The sequence below is a fragment of the Drosophila tropicalis genome, unplaced genomic scaffold, assembly GCF_018151085.1.
Source record: "Drosophila tropicalis isolate 14030-0801.00 unplaced genomic scaffold, ASM1815108v1 contig_805, whole genome shotgun sequence".
In the NCBI taxonomy this organism is placed as follows: Eukaryota; Metazoa; Arthropoda; class Insecta; order Diptera; family Drosophilidae; genus Drosophila; species Drosophila tropicalis.
Genome location: NW_027173295.1, coordinates 277,540 through 290,648, shown reverse-complemented (window position 1 = coordinate 290,648; position 13,109 = coordinate 277,540). Strand labels below are relative to the sequence as shown.

The following is a 13,109-nucleotide window of genomic DNA, read 5'->3' as shown; positions in this document are numbered from 1 at the left end:
GCTTCATTAAGAGCGAGTAAAACGTGTTTAACCGGCCAAAGAGAGTTCGAGTTCTGTTATCGTCTTATCTTTCCCACATTCTGGGTCTTCTGATTACATGGGATTGTTTGTCATTCAACTAGAGAATAAATGTTTTAATGATACAAACAGAAAACAAACCAATAATCCTTATTGCAGTCCCATGAGTGGCCCAGTCAGTGGATCCCAGGCTAGTTAGGTTGATAGTTAACCACAATTATATCCTATAATAATAATATTTCTTAGAGCATCTAATATTCGGCATGATATTTTTATGATTTTTAGGTTTGCTTCTCCTATATAAAAGTCTGAAAATTCTTATAAACTCTCAGTTATCGCCCTGGCTCGACGCTTTACGTTCGTTTCTGTTATTCTGTTTAGTTTGTTATACAATAATCTCATTTTAAATTCTTTGAAAATGTCTCAAAGTTTTGTTCCAGTCCCGGTGGGCAGTGATTTTCCCTTGGAAAATTTACCCTATGCGGTATTCTCAACCAAAAACAATGTAAGTTCTCTTGACATTTGAGACTTGAGGTGTGAAGAGTTCGTGAACTTGACTGGATTTTAGGTATTTTTCTAGATTGTTATTATTCTTAATACATGTGACTTTGAGCCAGTTAGACATGTTGCCACTTGTTTTTCATATGTACATATGTAGAGGGAAACCACTTTTGTGTATAAAATTTGCATAAATCATAGAACTAAACTAGTTTGTTTACACAAACAATATGCTAATTCAGTTTACGGTTAACATCTGCTGTTTGATGTTGATAAGCTCGTAATATTTGTCCATTTCTTACTCCATCCTTCAGGAAGCTCATCGCCTGTGTGTGGCGATTGGAGAGCATGTTCTGGACTTGAAAGCTGTCGCCCATCTCTATCCCACTGCAGTGCAACAAAGCATGCAATCGGAAACTTTGAACTTGCTGATGAGCTTGGGCCATGAAGCTTGGGACATAGTGAGGGCTGAAACCCAAAAGCTTTTGCAAAAGGGTTCCGTTCTGGATCAGAATCTGGATCTCAAAGCAGTGTAAGTCCCTCAATTGGATTAGGCAAACTGAACCATTTTTAACTTCAGCATTTGCCTGGATTTTATTTCAGAGCCATTGTTTCTCAAAAAGAGATTAGTCTTCATTTGCCAGCCCAGATTGGCGACTATACAGACTTTTATTCGTCCATACATCATGCCACAAATGTGGGCATAATGTTCCGTGGTGCCGAGAATGCTCTTATGCCCAACTGGCGCCATTTGCCTGTGGGATATCATGGACGTGCCAGTTCAGTTGTTGTCTCAGGCACTCCCATACGTCGGCCCTTGGGTCAGACGTTACCGGATGGGGCTGAGAAACCAATTTTTGGGCCTTGTAGACTATTGGATTTTGAATTGGAGATGGCATTTTTCATCGGTGGTCCGGGAAATCAGCTGGGTGAATCGATTCCTGTGGATGAAGCCTGGAAAAATGTATTTGGCTTCACCCTAATGAACGACTGGAGTGCCAGGGACATTCAAAAGTGGGAATACGTGCCACTGGGACCATTTACGGCCAAGAACTTGGGTACAACCATTTCCCCTTGGGTAGTGCCAACAGCTGCCCTAAAACCATTCCTATTGGACAATTTTCCCCAAGAGCCAGAAGTGCTGCCCTATTTGCGTCAAAGTCAGCCCTTCAACTTTGATATACAGCTCCAAGTGTCCCTGAAACGTAAGATGCCCCAACATTTGAGACTGAAACATTTAATTTACTGATCTCTTATAACAGCCGCTAATGAGAGTGAAACTCTAATATCCAACTCCAACTTCAAACATCTCTATTGGACGCCATTGCAGCAAATTGCTCATCACACAGTGACTGGCTGCAATTTACGTCCCGGCGATTTGATGGCTTCTGGTACCATAAGTGGTGAGACTGCCGATTCTTATGGTTCACTGCTAGAGTTATGTTGGCGTGGTACAAAGACTCTGGATCTCCAGAATGGCAAATCCCGTAAATTCTTGCAGGACTACGATGAAGTGATTATCCGAGGACATTGCGAGAAGAACGGTTTGCGTATAGGATTTGGTGAATGCGCTGGACAAGTTCTGCCAGCTCATCCAGTGCAGCAATAGCCGGCAATTCCCCTCATATGAACCATAATATCGTTTTGTATAAATAAAAGTGGACTTAAACCAGTTCCGTAAATGTTTACTTAATAGACTCGGGCCCAGAATGGGTTTAAACTACATAAATTTGGCACCAAACGATTTAATTTGTAGTTCACAAAATACATTAAAGTTTTTTAGCGGGGTTCTAGCTAAATATAGCTCTTTTCGGCTAATGTAGTGTGGCAGAACGGAATAGGGTACTATTAAAACCAGAGGGCCGGTGCTAACTTCGACCGCGTCAAAGTTTGTATACCCTTGCAACTTTTTTGGTAACTCTCTTCTTACCTATTAGCCATCAATGTTTGCGAAAGAATGGCCTACAATCATAGGAAATAGCGAAGTTATTGATCATAGTCACGGTTTTCCACCGATCGTTCCTATGGGAGCTATACGATATAGTCATCCGATCTTAATCAAATTTGGCACAGTAGTTTATAGGCGTAATAAACTCTCTAATATTAAGTTTCGATAATAGCACAGAAAATAACGAAGTTATTGAGAAAAGTCACTGTTCGTGACTTTGGCGTTTGTATGGGAGCTATATGATATAGTGGTCCGATCCGGCTGAACAACAAGAAAATCTCCACTATATCATCGTATAACGGGACAAAAGATTTATTTTATTTTATTTTATGTCCTTTTTTTCTTGCTTTTGTTGAAAAAAAAAAAAAATATACGAAATGTTTATTTTATATTCATATACAGAAACTGACTCTTTATTTTATTTTATGTCCTTTTTCATTTTTGAGTACCCATTTTAGTTAGGATGGTGAATGGAGAACAAAAACGGCAGGGCTAGGTAACAATGATCTGAACAACAAGAAAATCCCCACTATATCATCGTATAACGGGACAAAAGAGTTGATATGTAACTAAACACGAAAAAAAATTCATAAGTTTTCAAAAAATAAGGGAGACCATTAAAAATTCTTAAGAAAGTAAAAATAATCAGAAAATACGAAAAGTTAAAAGTGAAATGCACTTATACCTATTTTCTATGTATAAAAATTCAAATTCTTGCTTTTGTTGAAAAAAAAAAAAACATATACGAAATGTTTATTTTATATTCATATACAGAAACTGACTCTTTATTTTATTTTATGTCCTTTTTCATTTTTGAGTACCCATTTCAGTTAGGATGGTGAATGGGGAACAAAAACGGCAGGGCTAGGTAACAATGATCTGAACAACAAGAAAATCCCCACTATATCATCGTATAACGGGACAAAAGAGTTGATATGTAACTAAACACGAAAAAAATTCACAAGTTTTCAAAAAATGAGGGAGACCATTAAAAATTCTTAAGAAAGTAAAAATAATCAGAAAATAGGAAAAGTTAAAAGTGAAATGCACTTATACCTATTTTCTATGTATAAAAATTCAAATTCTTGCTTTTGTTGAAAAAAAAAAAACATATACGACGTGTTTATTTTATATTCAGATACAAAAACTGACTATTTTATTTTATGTCCTTTTTCATTTTTGAGTACCCATTTTAGTTAGGATGGTGAATGGGGAACAAAAACGGCAGGGCTAGGTAACAATGATCTGAACAACAAGAAAATCCCCACTATATCATCGTATAACGGGACAAAAGAGTTGATATGTAACTAAACACGAAAAAAATTCACAAGTTTTCAAAAAATGAGGGAGACCATTAAAAATTCTTAAGTAAAAATAATCAGAAAATAGGAAAAGTTAAAAGTGAAATGCACTTATACCTATTTTCTATGTATAAAAATTCAAATTCTTGCTTTTGTTGAAAAAAAAAACATATACGACGTGTTTATTTTATATTCAGATACAAAAACTGACTATTTTATTTTATGTCCTTTTTCATTTTTGAGTACCCATTTTAGTTAGGATGGTGAATGGGGAACAAAAACGGCAGGGCTAGGTAACAATGATCTGAACAACAAGAAAATCCCCACTATATCATCGTATAACGGGACAAAAGAGTTGATATGTAACTAAACACGAAAAAAATTCACAAGTTTTCAAAAAATGAGGGAGACCATTAAAAATTCTTAAGTAAAAATAATCAGAAAATAGGAAAAGTTAAAAGTGAAATGCACTTATACCTATTTTCTATGTATAAAAATTCAAATTCTTGCTTTTGTTGAAAAAAAAAAAACATATACGACGTGTTTATTTTATATTCAGATACAAAAACTGACTATTTTATTTTATGTCCTTTTTCATTTTTGAGTACCCATTTTAGTTAGGATGGTGAATGGGGAACAAAAACGGCAGGGCTAGGTAACAATGATCTGAACAACAAGAAAATCCCCACTATATCATCGTATAACGGGACAAAAGAGTTGATATGTAACTATACACGAAAGAAATTCCAATGGAATAAGTTTCCCATTTAAATAACGTTTTAATGTCTTGCAAAAAAAGCCATTTTACTTAGGTATTTGTCAAAGACTAAGACACCTTCACAAATGTATTACCAGAAAACTGACTCTTTTTTTTTAGCAGTTAGCATCAAATATGATATTATGATCAAATGTCCTTTTTCATTTTTGAGTACCCATTTTAGTTAGGATGATGAATGGGGAACAAAAACGGCAGGGCTAGGTAACAATGATCTGAACAACAAGAAAATCCCCACTATATAATGGTATAACGGGACAAAATCTTTGTTGCCCATGCAATTTGCATTATTTAAAATAAAAAAAAATTTAAGGGTTTAAGTGGCAAATTGCTTTAAAAAGAAAAATTGACTTCCTAAATAGATGCTTTAAAGTCTATTTAGTTCGGAGCAGTTGAGTTTTAAAACTTGTTTGCTCATTGAAGTCCCGAGATAAACTAAATTTTCTCTCCAATGTGTCTCAGTTATATAGCCCCATGGCAGACATAAATTAGAGCTGGAAGACCCATCGATTGGACCATCGATTTAATCGATAATTTTTACATTTGAAAAACTATCGATTAATTTAGCTTAAAAGAATCGATAACGGTGTTACCATCACGTTTTTAAATCATTCATTTCTTGCCGTATTTAAAAGAAAATAAATGCCATCATTCGAAATAAATAAATTCATTGTTTTTTAATGTATTTATGACAAATCCCTTCCGAAAATTTTTCTAGGCGATTTATTTTATGATATATGTATACATAAAAATCTGAACATACTTTTTTTTTTGCCTTACCGAGTAATAAAAAAAAGTTTTTATTAAAAAAATATATATGTATATACACATATTTCTTATTTCTGAGTTGTTTATTGGATTTTAAACGTTATAAAAAATAGTTTAATGTTCCAATCCATTGGTGAAGGACATATTTCATATCGCCCGGTCCAAAAAAAAAAACCTAATTTAATAGGAAATCTGTTTTGCAGTTTGTTTCAGATAAAGATTTTAAAGAACTTATAAAGTGTTGTTATGGCGTCCACGAGCGAAGCAAACGTTGCAAAGAAACCTCCGTCGTCGTCCATCTCATACCAATACCATCAAATAATATCAACGAAGCGATCGGCAGTGAAGACTTTACGCTGCGCTAAAGAATCCACACCTGTCAATTGAACATGGCGAGAGCGTATACTCTTACAACCACTTGAGCATTCTAGGCGCCGCCACCAGCCGACGGTAGGCCCGTGCGGCCCATCTACTGGTCCTACTTTAAAATGAAAAACTTGGCATACTCCGCGCAGTGATGTCATTTTTTGTTAGGCCAAAACAGCTAAACGACTTAAGAAAACAGCTAAAAAAAACTGATTTTTAAATATTGTTTTTTCATTCAATACTATTTTGTTAATATTTTCCTTATCGCTCGGATAATATTCTCTCTGTTCTATTTAAGTTAGACAGCTCGGTGGTAGTTGGTAATCAAAACAGCTTGTGTGTTGCTGTAAAATAATAAATTTAAAAACATATACATATATATAAATATGGACCTTATGCTTTATATTTTTATTTCAACATTCATCCTGTTTCGTATTTTGAATTTTACCAAATTTACTTGGCTAAAAACCTATTTTCGGCATTTGACCAAGGCAGTGTTAGCAATTCATTAAATCTTTCGTTATTTGTATACTTCGTTCCCGAACCTTTTAGTGTACAAATTTTCATAGGTGGGCATTTTTCATGGAAATTATTCGAAAATTTAACTTTGATATAAAGCTAGAATTCCCGCTGCCCGACGTTTACAAATTTTTCCGCAATAGCATTTTTGAAACAGCCAAATTTGGCTGGAAAAAAAGCTATTTAAGCTAAATTATGATCTAGTGATGGCGATATCTAAAAGTTAGTAGCATCGATACTTTAAAAAAAAAAAATCGACTTATCGTTATTAGATCGAAGTTATTGCCAGCACTAGTGACGCTTAACACTGTCAAATGGATTTCAAGCAACTGAAGTCATTTTCATTTGGTCTACCATCAATTCAAGACCTGTGCGCACCGCATTTTTGGACACGCATTTTTTTAATCGCCCTTTTATATATAATTTTAAACTTAAAAAAAAAACTTTATATGGACAGTCGCGCACACGAATTTAATTTTTTTTTTTTTTTTGTTTTTTAATTTTAGTTCTGATTTTCTCGGCTCGTAAATAACCTAATGGAATAATTTCTATAACTTGTTGGTTATTGTATTCAAATAATAGCCATAAAAATGGTTCCCATAGCTTTATCCGTTTTTCCTACTGGTGAACAAAGAAAAGTCCGTTTTTTTGGGGCATACATTTAAGATGTTTAATTTTTTTAAATATTAAAGATAGACGTTTAATATCTTTAAAGAAGTTGTACATCACCACAAATTTTTGATTTAGACGCAACTTTAGATTTGGAGCCAATTTAAAATTTAAAATCTGTATGGAAATTTTCCGTCTGAGTGAGATGGTGATGTTATTGTTGTTTTCCTCTTTTGTCAGAAAGCAAACGTGCAGAGAGTTAAAGTAATGGCACACTTCTGTCGTTTAAAAAGACAGAGACATACATATCAATTCTAACGATTTAACGTGGAAGAAAAAGAGAAAGGAAGCAATTTAAAATTTCCATGGTATAGAGAGGGACAGAGAATATTGCTCGTGTTGCATGCCGATGTGAGCACGAAGCGCACGTGGCAAGCAATATTTTCCGCCGTTTGATTCGTATAAATTATTAATTTTTGTCTTTAAAAAAAAAAAAAGTGCAGTAAAGTTAATGTATCGGCACTCTTCTGTCGCTTAAAAAGACAGAGACATACTTATCAATTCTAACGATTTAACGTGGAAGAAAAGAGGGGAATTAGTCCGAATTTTTCAATGTATGTGGTTTGTGGTCTGCTGCTCTGTTCATTTCGACCAATGGCGTAGAAGGCAGCGCTGCCGGCAGAAGGCAGCGCTGCCGGCAGCAGGCAGCGCTGGAGCAGAGCCGATTTATATTGGCTGTAACTGTGTTCTGTATTGGCATCTCATGTTTTATATCCAATACTATCGCACATAAGTACTTTTCGTATGTCAGTACATGATTCTGGCCCCGGCCATCACATATAATCGAGGCCCGACCGCAATCACTTGAATTCACACTTGTGTCCTTGCCCAAATCGGACCTCTTTTAAATTCACTGTCACTACATGATTCTGGCGCCGGCCATCACATATAATCGGGACCCGACTCCAATCACTTAAATCTACACTTGTCTCCTTGCCCAACTCGGAACTCTTTTAAATTCGTCTTATTATTTCAAACTGGTTGGAGTTCCTTGAAAATGCTTGTGTCTTTAAAAAACTTAAATCATATATCTGACCATTGGCATTTTTCAAATTTTTTTATAATGATTCAACATTAAATTGGCCAGGTAGTGAAGAATATTGGATAAAAAGGCTTTGTCCCTACTACGGAATATCTTTTAGCTTTGGGAGGCATTTTTATTTTTAATTTTTTTTTTCGTTCGGATGATCCTGTAGTCCTGCATCGCTTTTACCGCGAACCCGTTTTTTCCATACCATCATGTATACCCACGAAAAGTGAATTTGTAAAATAAAGTGGAAGAGTTTCCCTCTGTCAGACACAAAATCGTTAAAATTCACACAAAAAAACCAAACCTAACTCTTAAACCTTTAGAAAAAGATGAAGGTTCAGTAAAAATAGAACAAACTGTTTCCCAAAAAGTTTAAATTTTGGCCTCAATTTAAAAAAAAAAAAAAATGCCCCTTAAATCAAAGCATTTTTGACTAAAATTGAAAATAAATAGCATTGCCGTTCACATAACTCCCTCTCTGTCATTTTTACGCTGATTTTAACCAAAGTCAATTTGAGACGCAAAAAATATTTCAGTGATGTTTAAAAAAAAAACTAACTAACTTTGGAACCCACACGTTCCTCGATACTTGGTCGGCTCGATAGTGCCCAACTTTTAAAAGTATCGATAGTGTCATCGTTTCATGTGTCACCATTGTTCCGATAAATACATCGTGTCGACGCCAAGCAAGCATACCCATACATCCCTGCAATTTCTTCTTGGCATTTTGAATTTAAAGTTTGCACAGTAAAGACGTCACTTTAACATGTGCGGAAGTATTTTAAAATGATAAATAAAAAAAATTATTTTTTAAAATGATAATTTAAAATGATATTTTAAAATGATAATTTAAAATTATATACTGAAATTATATTTTAAAATGATATTTTAAAATTTAAAGTGCTCACTTGTTCATTGCATTCTTCAGCATTGGCGTTCTTAATTCAATTTTACTTTAAAGCGCATCTTAACAAATGTTTAAGTCTGCACAGATAAAGTTCCACCCAGATTCTTTGTTAGCTTCGCAGATAATGTTCCGCCCAAATTCTTAAATGTTTAAATCTTTTGTTTTAAATTTGTAAATTGAGTGTCCTTCTCAGTAGCATTCGGATACATATATCCCCAACTCAAAGGCCCCCTTTATGGATCTAGTATGCTGCTCTGCACAGATAAAGTTCCACCCAGATTCTTTGTTAGCTTCGCAGATAATGTTCCGCCCAAATTCTTAAATGTTTAAATCTTTTGTTTTAAATTTGTAAATTGAGTGTCCTTTTCAGTACCATTCGGATACATATATCCCCAACTCAAAGGCCCCCTTTATGGATCAAGTATGCTGGTCTACACAGATAAAGTTCCACCCAGATTCTTTGTCAACTTTGCAAATAAAGTTCCACCCAGATTCTCTGTCAACTTCGCAAATAAAGTTCCACCCAGATTCTTTGGAGAGGTCATCCATGTCAACTTCGCAGATAAAGTTCCACCCAGATTCTTTGTCAACTTTGCAAATAAAGTTCCACCCAGATTCTCTGTCAACTTCGCAAATAAAGTTCCACCCAGATTCTTTGGAGAGGTCCTCCATATTAACATTTTTATGGGGCTAGCATATTTTGCTAAGGGCTCTCCAAATTTTGCCTCCAACAAATTCGTTAAATTTTTTTTGTGGCCACCTCATACTCAGAAATATTTATCACCGTTAACATTAGATAACGGCAGAAAGCATTTCCGCGTTTCTGCATAAAGTTTGCACAGTAAAGACGTCACTTTAACATGTGCGGAAGTATTTTAAAATGATAAATAAAAAAAATTATTTTTTAAAATGATAATTTAAAATGATATTTTAAAATGATAATTTAAAATTATATACTGAAATTATATTTTAAAATGATATTTTAAAATTTAAAGTGCTCACTTGTTCATTGCATTCTTCAGCATTGGCGTTCTTAATTCAATTTTACTTTAAAGCGCATCTTAACAAATGTTTAAGTCTGCACAGATAAAGTTCCACCCAGATTCTTTGTTAGCTTCGCAGATAATGTTCCGCCCAAATTCTTAAATGTTTAAATCTTTTGTTTTAAATTTGTAAATTGAGTGTCCTTCTCAGTAGCATTCGGATACATATATCCCCAACTCAAAGGCCCCCTTTATGGATCTAGTATGCTGCTCTGCACAGATAAAGTTCCACCCAGATTCTTTGTTAGCTTCGCAGATAATGTTCCGCCCAAATTCTTAAATGTTTAAATCTTTTGTTTTAAATTTGTAAATTGAGTGTCCTTTTCAGTACCATTCGGATACATATATCCCCAACTCAAAGGCCCCCTTTATGGATCAAGTATGCTGGTCTACACAGATAAAGTTCCACCCAGATTCTTTGTCAACTTTGCAAATAAAGTTCCACCCAGATTCTCTGTCAACTTCGCAAATAAAGTTCCACCCAGATTCTTTGGAGAGGTCATCCATGTCAACTTCGCAGATAAAGTTCCACCCAGATTCTTTGTCAACTTCGCAAATAAAGTTCCACCCAGATTCTCTGTCGACTTCGCAAATAAAGTTCCACCCAGATTCTTTGCAGAGGTCCTCCATATTAACATTTTTATGGGGCTAGCATATTTTGCTAAGGGCTCTCCAAATTTTGCCTCCAACAAATTCGTTAAATTTTTTTGTGGCCACCTCATACTCAGAAATATTTATCACCGTTAACATTAGATAACGGCAGAAAGCATTTCCGCGTTTCTGCATTCCCCTTCAGCCACCAAGCACTATCTGTCAATGCTGAACATATAGCATCTTGTATTTCGTCAACGAATGCAATGGCGCTGGCGAACAAAGTGCCAAATAGTATGGTGAAATCGGAAGATTTTTACTGTTTAGGTTTGAAATTTTTTCACAAGGAAAAGCTATAATACTCAACGTGTTGTGGTATTTAATTTTAAATCAAAAAAAAAAAAAAAAAAAATGGCATTTTAAAATGTTAGTATTCTACCAATTTAAAAGATAAGCTCAATTTACAAAATGCCAATTATTTAACTAAAACGATAGTCAATTTGGCGATGGCAAACGATTTATTTTATTTTTCGCAGCTAGTGCGTCTAGCTCGTTCGAGCGTCACCGTAGGAAGAAACAGCTTACTTCCAGTGTGGCCTTAGGCCACATCCCAATATTTTCCACATACTCACTTAATACTAACAATCGATACTTAAAAATACTGACATCGATATCTGTGTACATATTTAACAGAATTCATAAATAACTGGCATCTTACAGATGGAAAAAAAATTGAGATATACTACCAATATGAAATGTGAAACTGAAATTGCACATTACTTTTCCGACAGCCGGGATATGATGCCATCTTGAAATTACATACTCAACTTTGTCTTTTTGGCTAATTGAGTTTTTTTAGTCACTGTCCATATGTGGCAGAGTTTTTGAAAAAATCCGACTGCAAGGATTCGTTATAATTATACCACGCCAATATTTATATTTTACATCGTGGCAGGACTATGTCTTCTGTCCCGTTCTTCGTGCGACGGCTCATGGTGAAATTGGAAGATTTTTGCTGTTTAGGTTTGCAATTACATCTCAACTTTGTCTTTTTGGCTAATTGAGTTTTTTAGTCACTGTCCATATGTGGCAGAGTTTTTGAAAAATCAGACTGCAAGGATTCGTTATAATTATACCACGCCAATATTTATATTTTACATCGTGGCAGGACTATGTCTTCTGTCCCGTTCTTCGTGCGACGGCTCATGGTGAAATCGGAAGATTTTTTGCTGTTTAGGTTTGCAATTACATCTCAACTTTGTCTTTTTGGCTAATTGAGTTTTTTTAGTCACTGTCCATATGTGGCGGAGTTTTTGAAAAATCCGACTGCAAGGATTCGTTATAATTATACCACGCCAATATTTATATTTTACATCGTGGCAGGACTATGTCTTCTGTCCCGTTCTTCGTGCGACGGCTCATGGTGAAATCGGAAGATTTTTACTGTTTAGGTTTGCAATTACATCTCAACTTTGTCTTTTTGGCTAATTGAGTTTTTTTAGTCACTGTCCATATGTGGCAGCAGGCAGCGCTGGAGCAGAGCCGATTTATATTGGCTGTAACTGTGTTCTGTATTGGCATCTCATGTTTTATATCCAATACTATCGCACATAAGTACTTTTCGTATGTCAGTACATGATATTGGCCCCGGCCATCACATATAATCGAGGCCCGACCGCAATCACTTGAATTCACACTTGTCTCCTTGCCCAAATCGGACCTCTTTTAAATTCACTGTCACTACATGATTCTGGCGCCGGCCATCACATATAATCGGGACCCGACTCCAATCACTTAAATCTACACTTGTCTCCTTGCCCAACTCGGAACTCTTTTAAATTCGTCTTATTATTTCAAACTGGTTGGAGTTCCTTGAAAATGCTTGTGTCTTTAAAAAACTTAAATCATATATCTGACCATTGGCATTTTTCAAATTTTTTTATAATGATTCAACATTAAATTGGCCAGGTAGTGAAGAATATTGGATAAAAAGGCTTTGTCCCTACTACGGAATATCTTTTAGCTTTTGGGGGCATTTTTATTTTTAAATTTTTTTTTCGTTCGGATGATCCTGTAGTCCTGCATCGCTTTTACCGCGAACCCGTTTTTTCCATACCATTATGTGTACCCACGAAAAGTGAATTTGTAAAATAAAGTAGAAGAGTTTCCCTCTGTCAGACACAATTTCGTTAAAATTCACACAAAAAAACCAAACCTAACTCTTAAACCTTTAGAAAAAGATGAAGGTTCAGTAAAAATAGAACAAACTGTTTCCCAAAAAGTTTAAACTTTGGCCTCAATTTAAAAAAAAAAAAAAAATGCCCCTTAAATCAAATCATTTTTGACTAAAATTGAAAATAAATAGCATTGCCGTTCACATAACTCCCTCTCTGTCATTTTTACGCTGATTTTAACCAAAGTCAATTTGAGACGCAAAAAATATTTCAGTGATGTTTAAAAAAAAACTAACTAACTTTGGAACCCACACGTTCCTCGATACTTGGTCGGCTCGATAGTGCCCAACTTTTAAAAGTATCGATAGTGTCATCGTTTCATGTGTCACCATTGTTCCGATAAATACATCGTGTCGACGCCAAGCAAGCATACCCATACATCCCTGCAATTTCTTCTTGGCATTTTGAATTTAAAGTTTGCACAGTAAAGACGTCACTTTAA

At 35.1% G+C, this 13,109-nt stretch overlaps 1 protein-coding gene across 1 annotated transcript; it reads left to right on the top strand.

Annotated features, from left to right (window-relative positions):
* The first annotated feature begins 360 nt into the window (after window positions 1-360).
* Window positions 361-2,188, top strand: Faa (fumarylacetoacetase). Its single transcript, XM_068293823.1, has 4 exons — window positions 361-523; window positions 831-1,048; window positions 1,120-1,721; window positions 1,779-2,188. Exons 1-4 carry the CDS (start codon window positions 437-439, stop codon window positions 2,123-2,125), a joined length of 1,254 nt encoding a protein of 417 aa, XP_068149924.1. The 5' UTR covers window positions 361-436; the 3' UTR covers window positions 2,126-2,188.
* Window positions 2,189-13,109: the final 10,921 nt, after the last annotated feature.